The 17,095-nt window shown below is 38.4% G+C and overlaps 1 protein-coding gene across 2 annotated transcripts in view; it reads right to left on the bottom strand.

The window, feature by feature from the left end:
* The window catches only part of PGR (progesterone receptor), a 115,515-nt gene that overhangs the window by 21,802 nt on the left and 76,618 nt on the right, over positions 1–17,095 (bottom strand). The window contains exon 4 of one of the 2 annotated variants that reach the window (XM_040257872.1): positions 9,369–9,674. The exons of the other annotated variant lie outside the window; for it this stretch is intronic. Coding sequence (XP_040113806.1) covers positions 9,369–9,674 — 306 coding nt within the window. The remainder of the gene's footprint in view (positions 1–9,368; positions 9,675–17,095) is intronic. 2 annotated transcript variants of the gene reach the window in all.

Here is a 17,095-nt window from a genome sequence, read left to right as displayed (position 1 = left end):
GGACATGACTTAGCAACTGAACAACAACAACAAGGGTAATGTGTTCAGTCAAAATATTTATATACAAAAAAATCGGGAAATAATAAAGTCAGAAAAAATTAAAAAGGATAAGAGATTGGAATTCATTAAAATTAGTCATTGTGATTTAGCATTTCTGGGAACTTGCTAATTAAATCAAACATATATCATTCATTCATGCAACACTTATTTATGGAGAGTCAATTATGGACCAGGCACTGTGTTAAAATGCTGGGTTACAAAGATGAGTAAGACAAAACCTTTGCCCTAAAAAAGAATCTTAAAAGGTAGAGAAGGTAAGAAGGAATCCACCAGGCAGTAGAGAGAGTAGGAAAACTGTCCCAGACAGAGACAATGCCTGAGCAGAAGAAAGTCAGACTGCTGAGGAATCTCAATCGGTTTATTTTGTAAAACCCCTGTTTTCAGTTTTGCTACATCTAATTTTTCTTTAACAACTCTTAATTAAAGTTAGAGTGGATTCCACAGGTTTCTGATCACTTTTGCTTTCTGAAACTTAATCCAGTTTCATTTTAAACTCCCCTATGGCTTAAGAGCTTTAGAGTCTATATGTATATGGGTGGGTGGGTGTGTGTGTGTGTGTGTGTGTGTGTGTGTGTGTGGTGTGAGTGTCCTGGTCTTTCACACCCTCACAACCTCTCCCTTTTAGATCTTTCTCTGGTTTTGGTGGCAGAGGAAGAATGGCAGGAAAAGGGCAAATGCATTGTGACTTACATAGTTTTTCCCATCTCTTTCCAATTCTCTTTTTGCCTGCTTGGGAAAAGATAACCAGTTCAGCACTGATAACGTAAAGGAGGGTAAGGCAAAGAGGTGTTTGGAGGTGTGGGCTGGTGTTGGATCATGGGTGGTCTTGCATGCCTATGAAACAGCAAGGGGAGTGATATAGCCTGATTTACACTATGCACGGCTCACTGGTAACCACGTGGAGGACGTGTTCAAGGGAAAAGGTCTGAAGTTAGGGAGAGAAATTGGGAGCTATTGCCAAGGGCCAGGACGGGGGTTCATGTTTGGGAACGCATGTACACCTGTGGTGGATTCATGTCAATCTATGCCAAAACCAATACAGAATTGTAAAGTAAAAATTAAAAATAAATAAATAAATTAAAAAAAAATAAAAATAAAAAAAAAAAATAAAATATTTACCCAGACTAAAAAAAAAAAAAAAGCTAGAAATAAGTCAACAGGTAGGAGTAGAGAAGATAGAGCACATAGGAGAAAGTTTTAAAGAGTAAAATTAAAGAAATTGGCAACTGACTGTATACAGATTGGAAAAAGAGGAAGTCAAATAGATGTTTCAGTTTTTACTTGAATGGTGCGTGATGATGATAACAGCATTACTGAGACAAAATAAAGGAGAGAAAATAGGCGAAAGAGAAAATAGTAAGCTTTGGACCTGTTTGAGGGACCAATGGAAGATCCGTTTGCATAGGAATTAGAGGTATGGGGACATATCGAGCAAAAGATATAAAACTCTAAATTATTTGTACTTGAGTACTTGAAACAGTAAAAGTGGATATATTTCATTAAAGGTAAAAGAAAGCAAATATTTTGGTAGGATCATCAACCATGTTCTATAAAGCTTTTTAAATAACATTTATTCCTTCTAAGACTTTGCTGAAGTCCACTTACAATGGACCTTTTTCAAGAGTCAAACTTAATTCCTTAGATCTCAAGTGTAAAAGAACTTTATTTCCTGATTTAGTTAATTATCTCAAAGTAGACAGAAAAGGCTATCTTTCCTTCATGTACTTCCTGCTATTCCCATCTTCGTATGAATAGCAGGAAGACTACTCTTTTCTTCCTGGAAATTCTTAGTCTCAGAGGGACCTAAAACAACCTTAGCACATATTCATAATCAGTGGAACCACAGCAGGTATTTGCTCCTTTAGAGGTGGCGGGACCTCCCTCTGACTCCTGTCTCTTTTTCCCTCTATGCGAATAGTTTCCCATTGTTTGCAGTTTGGTCAACCAAACTACAAAAGCAAGTACCCTACGTTCCCACAAGGAAGCTGGCTAAGGCCTCTGGTTCCCTGGGCTTGTGATCTAAGTTTGATCCGTAGAACACCTACTATCTGGACTTTGAAGCAAAAAATAGTAAAACAAAGATCAAGATATGTTTAGGCTTTACTTATGATGGTGGTGGTGCCTAACGACAGTGGAATCCAAGGGGGTCATTTGTGATGCTTGTCTTGGCCCTCCAGAGAGGCCTTGGTTTCTGTCTCCTCTTCAGACTTGTCCTATTCAGTGAATCCCTGACGTCTTTTCAGAAAACTATGTTTTTCTTTTTTGTTTGGTTTTTAATAGCAGGATGTTTTCGGTTTTTAAAACTTAGTAGAGTTGGTGTTTATTGCTTACTTCCTGACTGACTCAGGTACAGAAAGACTCTCTAAAAATAACTAGCCAAGAAAAACTTGGCATGCAATTTTCATAATTCTCTCTTTATTTTCATGTCATACATGCATCTTGAAGTTCATGTTTATATATTACCTGTTTTATTTTAAATTATGAGTCACTCAATATATCTAGTACAGAAATGCCACTTGTAAACTGCATACTTTATAGGCTTTAAAAAATGGGTAATTAAGTCCTCCATTAAGTTTAGGGTCATTTGATAAGAGATAAATAATAAAGTTTCCTAATTCCTGAAAAGCAAGACTCCCTCAAGGGAGGCACATATAGACTTGGCTTATTTGGGGTATGTTATAATATAAAAGGCAAATCTTGGTGAAATAAAATATAAAATTACCAATATTTATAGCAGAAAGTATATTCCTTCTATGTAACAGAATGAAAAAAAAAAATCAGAAAAATAGCTTTATTTACTCCCCCTTTAAGTGAGATAAGTGTACAATGTTAAATTGACTTTAACATGCCTAGTACAGAAGTGCAATTTTTTTAAACCATTAACTGTAATATCATTCATTACTTTATACTGAAACAAAGACGGGAACACTGAGATCAAATTCCCATTGATGATAATGATCAGGTAAACTCAGTACATTTGAGATGAGGATCAAAATGAAAACCTTCACACAGAGAAGTGATGGATGACCTGTAATTGTATTCAACAAGTAGTAAAGAAAAATGCTCTTTCCTTTTAAGTGACTTGACCTGATAATTTCTGTCACAAACTGTCCAAGCCTTAATGCCTAAAGCAAATTGAAAAGAAAGCATACAGTGACACCTGGCCTACGTGACCTTCTAGGTTCTCCTGGCTTAATCCCAAAGATTTGATAAAACATACTGGTTGTGCTCCTGTAAAAACTGTCATGTACTGAAACAGCTGGGAAGAGCATCAACTATCTCAGCACCTTCCCACACAAGCACAAAGGAGCTTCAGCACAGCAAGCGTAATCACTACCATGCGTTTGATGAACTTATGCATACATGCGAACTTGATGTGTAAAGATTTAAGGTAGCACAGTTCTTAGAAAGCTAAGGGACCTTCGACTCAGTCTGGGGAGGCTTGGGGAAATCTTCCTAGGGCAAGCTGATTAGCATCCTGAAGACTAGTTAGGGACTAGCTAGGGGAAAATGTGGGAGAAGCAAAGGGCCAGCAGGTACAGAAAACAAAGCGGAGGAAGAAAGGCTGGAAATTGAGCCAAGAGCTTTGTGGGAACCAAGACTCGGGCGCTTGAAGTGGGAGAGTGAGAGAGAATGTAAATTCAGGAGCCTGAAGGACCTGAAATAGTAAGGCTAAGAAGTTTGACGTTGTTCTGGAAAGGGACGAGAATAATATAACAGATGATAATTGCTTTTGAAAAGATGAGCCTAGTGGCAGAATTGAGGACTATCCGCGGGCAGTGTGAAACTGTGATAATAGTGTCAGTCGGGGGCTGTGACCGAAACCTAGGGGAAAATGATAAGGGCTTAAAATAGCTCAAGGTAGTAGCAGTGTAAATAGCATGTATAATGAATCATACATATAAGAAGCAGAGTGGACAGAGGTGAAGGAAAAAAGTGAGTGAAGGATTATAACCAAGATTCTGTCTGCAGTGCCATTTCAAGATACAGAGAAAGGTCTTAGGCTTATGGAGTAGAAGGTCATGTTGGCTTGGAAGCTCATGTAGGTGGAAATGTGTAATAAGCACAAGAAATGTATGGTCCAGTACTTCTGTAGAGGATCTAGGTTGTCACCATGTAAGTAGGAATCATGAGAATATAATGGGAGCTGAAGACAAGGCCGTAAGTGAACAAATCCAGCCCTGCAGACTGAGAAACTACTGGAATAGAAGATGGAACCAGGAAATGCCAAATTCATGGGAGAACAAGTCCACAAAGGAAACAGATGTGTAAATCGAGAGAAACGTTATCTGCCTGGGAGGGATGAATGCTACAGGAAGCTTCAGCAAGACACGGCTCCTTCGTCATGGCTTCCGAGGTATGCGAAACGTGGTAAGGGCTGAAAGTACTCATCTGATCTGACAAAAGATTTTGGTGACATTGGGAATAGTAGTTTCAGTGGAATAGAACATTAGAAAATCATTTTTTAATGTCTTCATGAAAATACTACCAAAGCCTGACTTTACTCCAAGAGGGCTAATCTCATTTCTTTTCCATCACTTTTTTTGGGAGAAGTAGTTTAATTTATTCATTTGATTTGGGGAGAGAGACAAAAATATTTTGTCATGCATGCAATGGCTACTACTGACTCAAAAGATATTTTGGCATGCTTCAAAGGTGAAAAAACAGGCCAAGGACTGTTCTAGTCTTCTGATACTGATGAATGCAAGTAGTCTGGCTGAGAAGTAAAATATGTTTACAAATGTCAAAGCATTGGCTTGAATATTTTTTTCCAGCAAATAAATAGAAGAATCAAGGCAAAATTTATGCAAAGGAAATACTTCTCCTGAACCTCTCTCTCACATCAACTCTGCTATGATCTATTCTGCTATAATACACAGAAGAAAGAATAAGGATGAAGTTGGACTGGGAATGAGCACATAAATATTTAATACTCTGACTCAGCCCACAATGTACACCTCTAAATTTACTTTCTGCGATTCTCTCCAATATGATTTTCTCAGTAGTTTCTTAATGCTTGGATGATGAAACCCCCAGAACGCCCGTGGTGTTTGAGAAACCATACACACGTTGTATTCTCTCAATTAGCAGCTGTTAACAATTTTAATTACTATACTGTGGGGGGGAAGGTATGATAACATTTTTATGTTACTAAGGGATCTTCACTCTTCTAGAACCATTCTTAATGCTGCTCTAATTCATTATTCACCAAACACACCTCATGATTCCCTTATTTTACACCATCAGCCACACTATTCCTTCTATCCAGAATGCTTTCTCTTAACACTATTCATCAAAGTCTCACTTCTCCTTCATGGTGTACTTTAACTGATACCTTGTCTCTGAATCCTTCTCTTGTCCCTTTATGCAAAGGAAATATTTCTCTTGAACCTCTCTCTTACATCAATTCTGCTACAATCTATTCTGCTATAATACATAGAATAAAGAATAAGGATGAAGTTGGACTGGAAATGAGTAAAGACATCATCAAAGACAAAAATGTTCTTCTGTATTCATTTTTTAATATCCGTACCTTATATCACTTTCACATACTACTACAGATGATCTTTGACTAACACGGATTTGAACATGGGTCCACTCACCCAAGATTTTTTTCCGTCCTGTAGTACGACATGATCCATGGTTGGTTGAATCTGTGGGTGGAGAACTGGTCTAATTTATTACTCACCAAACATACCTCTTGATTTCCTTATTTTACAGTATTAGCTTATTCAGAATGCTTTCTCTTACCTATATGTGGATTCTTGGCTGCTTGGACAGTCAGTGCCCCTAACTCCCTCACTGTACTAGGGTCAATTGTATAGCTAGTATGGGGCTTCCCTGATGGCTCAGATGGTAAAGAATCTTCCTGCAATGCAGAAAACCTGGGTTTGATCCCTGGGTCAGGAAGATCCCTTGGATAAGGGACTGCTACCCACCCCAGTATTCTTGCCTGGAGAATTCCATGGACAGAGGAGACTTGTGGGCTATGGCCCATGGCGTTGCAAAGAGTCAGATACAACTGATTGACACTCACTTTTTTGAGTATCTTTCATTCCACTGTTTTGAATGTTCCTTAACAGAGGGAATACATCTTGCTCATTTTTTAAATTTTGCAAATATTATGCTACTTCAAGTTTCAAAAAGGAAAACATTACCCACTGAAGTTGGAGCTAAGTGTCAATGTAAAATCATTCATATATAGATATAATATGTCAGAGACAATGTAACCTCAGAGTACACTTGTAAATGTACTGTCATGAGGCATATTTTGTGAGTCTCCATTAAATAGAAAAACAAAGGTATTTCTGAAATAGTATGGTAAAGATGCCAGATTCGCTGTGATCACTGTGACCCGTCAAAGACAAAAGGAGCGCACAGACAAAGGTGCAACGGGAGTCCCTGAGCAGGCGGCACAGGTCCTCTCGGGGGCTTGCAGACACGCGCCCTGTGGCTCTCGTGCGTGCTGACACCTTGGTGATGTTCATCAGCCTGCATCTGATCTTTTTCTCTCCCAGAGAAATTTTTAAAATTATCTTTTTTTTTTCTTTGCAAAGTTAAAGGGCATTGGTTTATTTGGATAAACATATATACCCAAGGAATTTTAGGTCTTGAACAAAAACTTATTACATATGGTGTTTTCACTTCAAATCCCTCACTTCAAATCCCTTCAGGTCGACTATTCAAACGAGCCTAACCAGACAGTGCAGGATATTGTGAATGAGTGCTGTCTCTGTTTAGTTTAGGGCCATGATTCCTTTTCCCGGAGCTTCGGGGCAGGTTTCTCTTCTCTGATGCCTCAGAAGGCCTGAAATCTTATCTTAAGCTGACTCCCAAAATACACTTTCTGTTTGTGAAAGAACTGCCTGATCGACCGACATGTTTTCTGAGCAATATCTTTTTTTTTTTCCACTTTAAATAAATAAACTATCAATAAGCTTCATTTAACTAAGTCCATCTTTCATGGACCAATAACCCTGTGAGTGAATAGATAAAGGAAGTTTCCCTTATGGACAAAACTGATGCCCAGGTGCGAGGATACACTGCACTGCAATTCAGGGCCATCACGAGCCCAGCCTGCTGGCTCCTCTAACACCACCGAGTAAGGGTTACCTCTTGCACAAAGGAAACATGCAGTAGACATTTCTTGAACGACTCACATGAATAAAGCTGGAAGTTTTTGAGCAGCTAGTAGTTTTGAGAGCAAATATTTAAACACATGTCCTTCTGAGTCCTCCCACAGAGGTCAGTATTGTCACTCTGCTTCACTGACTGCTTTCATCACTCATTCAATTTACTCTCAGAATTCAGACTATGAAAATATTGTTTGAAAGACCATGGGCCACTTAGTACTTTGATAATTTTAATGCTTCCCTTATTATACAGTTAATGGAAACAACATATGTAATACGGTGATGCCATCATTCTTGTTTACTTATACACAAATTACATTTTGCAACATTAAAAAAGTTGCCACCAAATGCAATGTGAAAATTTTCTCTCACTCTTTTGGAGGGTGTGTGGGGATCAAAAATCTAGACAAATAGTTGTATTTCAACTTAGGAGACTCAATTAGTTTCTTTCCAAAATGAATAAATTATCTTTGTAATTATAATTGGTTATTTTCTAACTTTGCCAAATGATAATATAGTCTTTTTTTAAGAGTAGAGAATCTACAAAATGAAAACCAAAGAAATATGAGCTATGTCAACAAAAATCAAAGAAAGAACCTTTCTAAATAATAGAAAAACATAAATGTTTAAACACATAAACACTCATATTTTAAAACCGAAAAAGTTTGCCAATGTTATTGTAATATTTTAATAAAAATCTATCAAGTTTGATAACCACTTTACAGTAAACTTAAAAAAAATTCAGAACTTTTCTAATTAAAAAAAAAAATTACCTGTCCAAAGCCTTTCAACAAGAGTGAAGCTAATAAGAACCTGGGCATTTTGATTTTTGATGTTACTTTATCTTCACTAGAATAGTGAGTTTAATTAACTTTCTCAATATCTATTTTTTTAAAGAGTCAACAAACAGGAATCTATTTTTCTTTCCATCTCATGTAAACTTGACTTTTCAATAACAATTCATCTATTATATTTTAAACCTTTCAGATAGAATAACTGAGAAATAGTATTAAGGCAAATTGGGAAGTGAATTCTTTTTTTTTTTAAGGCTATTAAATTTACTTGGAGACTAAAATATATAATATGTTTAATTCTTGATCAGATATTGGAAAAGTAAACTAGTCTAAAGGAGTATAAGGTTACTATCAGTGTGAAGAGAAAATAACTTTAAAAAAGGTTTTATTTCTAATTATGGGATTAATGCCTCCACAAGTAACTGTGTACATGCGTGTGAAATTGCTTCAGTCATGTCTGACTCTTTGTGACTCTAAGGACCGTAGCTTATCCAGTTCCTCTGTCCATGGGATTATCCAGGCAATAATACTGGAGTGGATTGCCATGCCCTCCTCCCGGGGATCTTCCCAACCCTGGGATCAAAGTGGCATCTCATATCTCCTGCACTGGCAGGCGGGTTCTTTACCACTAGCGCCACCTGACAGGTAATTACTACCTACGTGTTATTCTCTTAGCTCTGCAGTCCAAGGTTTAGCAGGTGAGAACTACATCCCTGTAATTCTTTCAGTCTCTTGGCTCCTATATAACTGTGCTGAGAAAGCAGAAGTAACTAATAAAGTGGCTAAAATCCTTTCATGATAACATAATTCAAATTCCCACTGTCTGGGTATAAATTCACAAAGATAGTGACTGGAGGTTTCTCTGTGTTCAAATTATTTGTTTTAGGCTTAGCAATTTTATTTCTTAATTGACTTTAGATACTCTGCTACACTCTGAATACTATTTTGACTTGTTATATGAATAGATACATTCAGTCTTATTTTCAACCACATGAGGTTGGTTAAATTTGGATTTGGAATGAGCTAGACATTTCTGAGAAGATGGTCAATTTGTCTTTTTCTGAACTATGACACTAACTAGCAGATAATACAGAGTTATGCTATTTCTTAACTGCTTCATATATGTAATTCTTGATTCATCAACAAGACTCAAAGTGTTGTCTATGTCTTTTTTATTTCCATAGCACACAGTAGGGTCCTAGACAAACAGTATATAATACAGGGGCCTAGATAAATATTTTGAACTGCTGAAACACACCCGACAACCCCCTGTTTATACTCCATTTAATTTATTGCATGGCCTGTTTTATTTAGCCACCCACTAGTATGAAGCCATAGTAAAAATTTTTATTACATGCTATTATATACAAATTATTATTACCTGGCAGTGACTTGGACCACTTGACCACTGAAAGGAGTTGTCTCTCGCCAAGCTGATTCAGACTTGTCAGCAGAGAGCTGGAGGTATCAGGCTTGGTGTTGTCGTGTCCTGCGTAGACCACATCTGGTTCAATGCTCATGAGCAAGTTGATCAGTGGGGGGATCAACTGCAAGTCTTGACTTGGTGAAAAAGTGATTCTCTGGCTTAGGGCCTGGCTTTCATTTGGAATACCCACCGGCTGTGGGAGGGCAACAGCATCTAGTGTTCTCACAACTCTAACTTTATTGAACTTTTTAAACTTTCGGCCTACAGAGAAGAAAAAAAAAAAAGAAGAAGAAGAGAAAAAAGGATCATGTAAATACACAGAAACTAAATATTCCAGCAGAAAATTATTTCTAATGTCTTAAAACTACAGCATTATAGTGTTATAGGTTTTGGTTATCAGTCTAATGCAATGAGACCTAGTAAGTAAAAAGGTTAGGTCTCAGACATGGATTAAAGAATTAATTATAGCAGCATTCACTGGATAGGCTTGGGTAATTACACCAGTATCCAAGGCAAGGTTATGGAGCCTTGCAGTAAAAAAAAAAAAAAAAAAAAAGTAGAAAAGACAAATGGCTTTTAGTAGAGACTAAGCTGAGTTTTGGGGGCTTCCCAGGTGGCGCTAGTGGTTAAGATCCCGTCTGCCAATACAGGAAACATAAGAGATGCAATCCCTGGGTCTGGAAAATCCCCTGGAGGAGGGTACAGCAACCCACTCCAGTATTCTTGCCTGGAGAATCCCATGAACAGAAGAGCCTGGTGGGGTACAGTCCACACGGTTGCAAACGGTCAGACCCGACTGAAGTGAACTTAGCAGGCACACACATAAGTTCAGTGTTGGTCAATATTCTGATAGGAGGATTAGAATAGTTATTACTATTCTGACCAAATTGTCCCAAAATTATTGCTAAAAACTAATTAAAACATAACCTTTAGTAGATGTTGAGTCTTATTTTGAATTTTATTGTTTTAAGAATCTGTTAAAGGATATGCATATACACACGCAAATCCCACAAAATCTTGTACACAATTTCAGTGAGTTCACGATCAGTTGAAGTTCCCCAGAATCAATACATGGACTAGTATGAGATCTAAGGACCCAAAATAAAGAACCTCATTTCTAAATTAAGGGGGGAGAGAGTCCACATCTTGTGATGGTCAGACCACATTTGTATTTCTAGACCATTTGTAGAATTTCTATTTCCAGAATTCTTTCCACTGCTCAATTGTGATGTGTTAGGAAGAAAATCGTTCTCACAGGAAGATGAGTAGAAAATCCATCACGTGAGGAGTGGTTGAAGGGGACCAAGAGGTACAGCTGGGCCACTGCTAGTTCTGGGGTGATCAGAGGGCAGGGCGGACTTCAGCCCCTGCCGACTCTAAGTGTCTGTGCTGTTCCGCCTGGAAAAAGAAAGGCTAAGGGAGGCTTGATTACACTTTGCAATCATCTAAGCAGAGGTTGCAGTCAGCTGTTTCCAAACGCCTGTTCTGGCTCAGAGGAGTGTTTTCTTTGGCTCACACAATTCTTCCCAGAGTTATGAAAACATCTCTGAATTAGCTGGGTGGCAACAATCTGTTAAAGCCACGCTGCAGCTGCTGCTTTGGATGGGGCACAGACAACCCACAGACTGGTGGTAGGCGTTTGGTCAGTTTTCTTAATTCGGATCACTCTGCCCACTTAAATGACCTGCCTGGACTCAGCAAGCACTTGCCCTGGTGATTTCTCAGCTCAGGTATTGTTATCAAGAAAAGGGATTCTATTTATTCTATGGAGCCCCCCCAAACTGTGCTAGAACCTGCAGAGGACAGATAAACAAATGCCAGTCAAAACACAGAAAAGATCCAGAAGTGTTTAAGGAGATGAAGCAGGTTTCTTTGTGAAGGAATGAGTTCTTTGAGGGGAAGGAATTAATGTTTGTGGAGTATCTGCTTTATATATGTATCATGTTGCCTCACAGTAAGCAGGAATTATTAATTCCATTTATAAACTAGGAAGAAGAGTAGAGAAGATGGCATGCCCACTATTAGAGTGATAGAACTTGGATGATGTGGACTCTGAGTTCAAACTCTTTCTCACACAATCTCCCTGGGTTTTCAGGCAAGGACTTCATGGTCATCTGGGGTGATTCTGAAAAAGAAGTTTAAGGTGAGAGATGCTGGGAAAAAGCACAAAGGTTTGATTCCTTCCAATCCTAAAATATTGTGATTAACAGAAAATAAGACTTACACCCTTACCAGTCTCTTCTCTCCCCAACAACTCCAACATGGTTTTCTTTTTAATTTGCATTAATCACCTTTCTCTTTGTTTCATTTAAAAGAATTAATTAATTTTAATTGGAGGATAATTACTTTACAATATTGTGATGGTTTTGCCATACATTGACATGAAACAGCCACGGGTGCACATGTGTCCCCCATCCTGAAGCCCCTCCCACCTCCCTCCCGACCCCATCCCTCTGGGTTGTCCCAGAGCACCAGCTTTGAGTGCTCTGCTTCATGCATCAAACTTGCACTGGTCATCTGTTTTACACATGGTAATATACATGCTTCAGTGCTATTCTCTCCAATCATCCCACCCTCACCCTCTCCCACATAGTCCAAAAGTCTGTTCTTTACATCTGTGTCTCTTTGCTGCCTTGCATATAGGTTCATCATTACCGTCTTTCTAAATTCCATATATATGTGTTAATATACTGTACTGGTGTTGCACTTTATAACTTACTTCACTCTGTATAACAGGCTCCAGCTTCATCCACCTCATTAGAACTGACTCAAATGTGTTCCTTTTCATAGCTGAGTTCAATTCTGGTTTCATCAGGATTTGACTACACTATGAAACTATGTAATTTTACTGAACACCAAAGCAAATATTTTACACTTTGATTAGTGTAAAAAGTCTTATACACAAAATAAATCCCAAGACAATTTCCTAACATGTTGATTAGACAAAGTGCAATCTGAATTAATATAGAAATGTTCACATTTCTGTTTGTGATCCAGTCTTTTCACGAATCCTAGTGAAAAAGAATGGGGGACATGCGATAAAAGCAAAATTGAAAGGTGAACTAACATTAAACTAGATTATTTACATAGCTATCTTATATAATTTAACTTGATGCTCAACCATTTGAAATAAACACTAGCATTTTCATTTTTTAAGATGAGGAATAGGTTTATAGAGGCTAAGTAATTGGCTAAGTTTATAGAGATAATAAATGCCAGAGCAGAGATATTAATCAAGGGTTAATTTCTTTTAGTCTTTCTTTTACTTACTCATAAAACATTTATTGAGTGGTTTTATGTGCTAGGCATCATTTAAGGTTCTGAAACTGCAGCACTGAATAGTCAGACAAAGTATCTGCTTTCGTGGGGCTTATATTCTGAGGGGAAGATGGAGAGGACCTGTAAACAAATAAAGAGCAAGATAATACCAAACAATAGTGTGCACTATGAGTAAAATGGTTAATGGTAATAGAAAGTAACCTGAGGGAACAGGACAGAATTAAAATGGTCAGGGAAAGACTATGGTCTTTCCACCAGACCACGCTGCTGCCTCTTCATATAGCCTTTATTTCTCTAAATCTGTAGGCTAATGACTCTTTCAGAGCAGATCAAAGAGTATATGTTAAAGGAGAACTTTGCACACAAGGAAAATTAACAAGAATTTAATAAATGTACAGTATTATTAAGAGATGCTTTCCTGAAGCACTCAGTTCAGTTCAGCTCAGTCGCTCAGTAGTGTCTGACTCTTTGCAACCCCATGGACTGCAGCACACCAGGCCTCCTTGTCCATCACCAACTCCTGGAGCTTGCTCAAACTCATGTCCATCAAGTTAGTGATGCCATCCAATCATTTCATCCTCTGCTGTTCCCTTCTGCTCCTGCCTTCAATCTTTCCCAGAAACAGAGTCTTTCCCAATGAGTTAGTTCTTCACATCAGGTGGCCAAAGTACTGGAGCTTCAGGTTTATCATCAGTGCTTCCAATGACTAGTCAGGACTGATTTCCTTTAGGACTGACTGGTTGGACCCCCTTGCAGTCCAAAGAAATCTCAAGAGTCTCCTCCAACACCACAGATCAAAAGCATCAATTCTTTGGTGCTCAGCTTTCTTTAAAGTCCAACTCTCACATTCATAAATGACTACTGGAAAAACCATAGCTTTGACTAGATGGACCTTTGTTGGTAAAGTAATATTTCTGCTTTTTAATATGCTGTCTAGGTTGGTCATAGCTTTTCTTTCAAGGAGCAAGTGCCTTTTAATTTCATGGCTGCGGTCATCATCTGCAGTGATTTTGGAGCCCCAAAATATAAAGTCTGTCACTGTTTCCCTTGTTTCCCCCATCTATTTGCCATGAAGTGATGGGACCAGATGACATGATCTTAGTTTTCTTACTGTTGAATTTTAAGCCCACTTTTCCACTTTCCTCTTTCACTTTCATCAAGAGGCTCCTTTAGTTCTTCTTCGTTTCCTGCCATAAGGGTGGTATCATCTGTGTATCTGAGATTACTGATATTTCTCCTGGCAATCTTGATTCCGGCTTGTGCTTCATCCTGCCTGGCATTTTGCATGATGTACTCTGCATAGAAGTTAAATAAGCAGGCAGACAATATACAGCCTTGACGTACTCCTTTCCCAATCTGGAACCAATCTGTTGTTCCATGTCCAGTTCTAACTGTTGCTTCTTGACCTGCATACAGATTTCTCAGGAGGCAGGTCAGGTGGTCTAGTATTCCCATCTCTTTCAGAATTTTCCACAGTTTGTTGTGATCCATACAGTCAAAGGCTTTGGCATAGTCAATAAAGTAGAAGTAGGTGTTTTTCTGGAACTCTCTTGCGTTTTTGTTGATCCAACAGATGTTGACAATTTGATCTCTGGTTCCTCTGGCTTTTCTTGAAGCACTTTTCCTGAAGCTCTAAATTGTTACAATCTTGCCACCTCTATACTCCACCCATTACAAGACATGTTTGTTCTTTCCAAAACACATCTTAAGAGATACAATAACTCATCTATCTATAGCTCATGAAAGTGTGGCATGTGGGAAAAATGAACCTTGGCTTGGCCATATCTGTGTATGAATCCTATCATTTAAAAGCATTATATGGGGGGTAAATTATTTTATTTATCCAAGTATCAGTTTATTCAGCTTTTAAATAGGGAATTTACCTCTCAATACTGCCATCAGTCTAGGTAAGATAATGTGTAAGGTATATGGTCAAGTGCCTGGCATATAGCAGACACTCACTAACATTAGCTCTGACTTTTGAAACAGGATTAGAAAGAACTGAGAGAGGAAGTGAAACTATAACTTTGTTTGTTTGAATTTTCTGATATTAAAACATGTTCCTAGTCACGTATATTCCTCTCCCTCCAAAACCCAAGGAAATAAACAAAGAATACAGGCTTCTATGGGCATATATGTTTAAGCAACGCTGTATTAATAAAGTTAAAGTGATATCCTTACCTTACTTAGTCCTGTATCTGAGAACCTTCAATACATTGTTTGGATTATGGATCTCTAAGAGAAAAATGTTAATATACCGTGCTTTCCAAGTCTATCTGGCCTTTTTACTTGATGAAAGATCTGTTAGCATCTCAGAGAATTAACAGTTTGGAAAACACTACTTCAGAATATTTTTCTCTATGAGGTTTGCACTTGAAATCAAGACTATAGCTCATATGGTAAAGAATTAGCTTGCAATGCGGGAGACCTGGGTTCAGTCCCTGGATTGGGAAGATCCTCTGGAGAAGGGAATGGCTACCCACTCCAGTATTCTTGCCTGGAGAATCCCATGGACAAAGGAGCCTGGTGAGCTGCAGTCCATGGAGTCACCAAGAGTCAGATATGACTAAGCGACTAACACTTTTACTTTTTCACTATGAGTTGGACCTCATTAGTTCCATTGTCAGCATCCAGTCTCTGACTTTACACTCAGCAAGTTAAATAAAACAATCAGCTGTTATTAAAAATACAGTTAACCTTAACTCCTTTTGACATTATATAAAATGTAAACTGTAAAAACACAGGTACATCTGCACCAAACTTTTAAATTGCCTTTGTTTCATCATAGAGCAAAATATAGAAGGGAGTGTTCTTTATTTCTGCCACAAATGGCAATTTTAAGTTAAGGTCCAGAGCCCCACAGAGGACAACATTAGATTAAAATTTGGATAGATATTTAAATGTAGGTATACAATTATTATAACCACATACAGTGTTGTAGATACAAATCAGAGTCCTCAAGGGAAGATAATGTTAAGAGAAGAAAAGGGTTAAAGAAAAAGTTCCCTTGTTCTTTACAGTGATCTTCAAAGAAGAGATCGCCTCTTTGTCAGCTTTGTATATTCACTCAATGTCTGGTACTGCCTCAATAAACTTCTGCTGAATGGATGAAAGAATAAATGATTATGTCTTTCTGTAGTTCTTCTCCATTGCTGTATCTGCTTCCTTCCAAGTACACAGCCTCCACCCCCACCAGGCCCCATGAGGACAAGGGCCAGGTCTCCTGCAGTTACCAACGCAGACCTGAAGTCTTCCCAACCGCCTACCGCATAATGGGCCACCAGGGAATGTTTCTTGAGCTACTGAAGTTATTATTTCGGCTTAACACAGAGCTTGAAAAAGGAATATCCCAGCAAGAATACTAAGAAGAAAATGGGAACAGCAATGTGATTTTTCTTCTGATTTGCTGAATTTCATATAATGTGGTCTTTCAAAGAAGTGATTCCTAACCTTCATGTACAAAAATCACTGTTAATATAAGGAACAAATCTATATAATTTCATATGATTGTTGACCGAGAAAAAAGATAATGGTAAAAGTAAATACAGAATAACTCTGTATAATCTGTAACATTATTTATGTGCTTCTGAAAAACAATAGTACCTGGTGGTTTGGTAACCTAAGTAGAGACTTGATGTGTGAGTCCAGTAGCCACCCTCGACTCACCACCCGGCATCTATCTTTAGGAGTTTCCAATGTTTTGCTGGAAGGAGGGAAGATGGGCTCAGATGCTAAGGGATGTGGAAGTGTTGGAAATAATGTGGAGAGAAAGACTTGATAGTTGTCCCTCATTCCACCTAATGGATATTGTTTTGAGGATGGAAGCAGAAGCAGAACAGCTAATTTTTTGAGGCTTAGGGAAAGAGGAGATCCATCCACAGAGTGTTTTCTTTGTAATCAACGTGCACTACTGGTGGCCCGATACTCTGCCTCCTTCCTGTTGCAATGCATGGACTACCTGTGCCCCTATCACTTCAGCACTAAATCTTATTTTTCTTCATCTACTCAAGGACTTTTCTCTGCAACTGTCTGACCTTGTGCCTGCATCCTCTAATAGTTCCTCTCATGCACAATCCATCCACTGAAATGAGATTACTCTCTCTCCTCCCATTTTCCCTGGAACCCATTCCAGTCAGATTTTTCTCCCTACTCCAATAGAACTGCTCTTGGTGATTTCCACCGGTGATTTCCACCAGTCAAAAAACAATGGTCAGTGCTCACTACTTATCTTAATCAAACCAACAGCTCAACACAGTTGATCATTTCCTTTTACTTGTAACACTCTAGTCTCTTGGCTTCCACATACCTCTTGTGGCCACTCCTTTAGTCTCTCTGGCTTGTTCTTTACATCTTCCCAACTTCTAAATCATGGAGTTCCAATCTCAGTCCTCAGACTTCTCCTA

This window comes from Oryx dammah, unplaced genomic scaffold (assembly GCF_014754425.2).
Source record: "Oryx dammah isolate SB20612 unplaced genomic scaffold, SCBI_Odam_1.1 HiC_scaffold_17, whole genome shotgun sequence".
Taxonomy (NCBI): domain Eukaryota; kingdom Metazoa; phylum Chordata; class Mammalia; order Artiodactyla; family Bovidae; genus Oryx; species Oryx dammah.
This window is presented reverse-complemented; position numbering and strand designations above follow the sequence as displayed.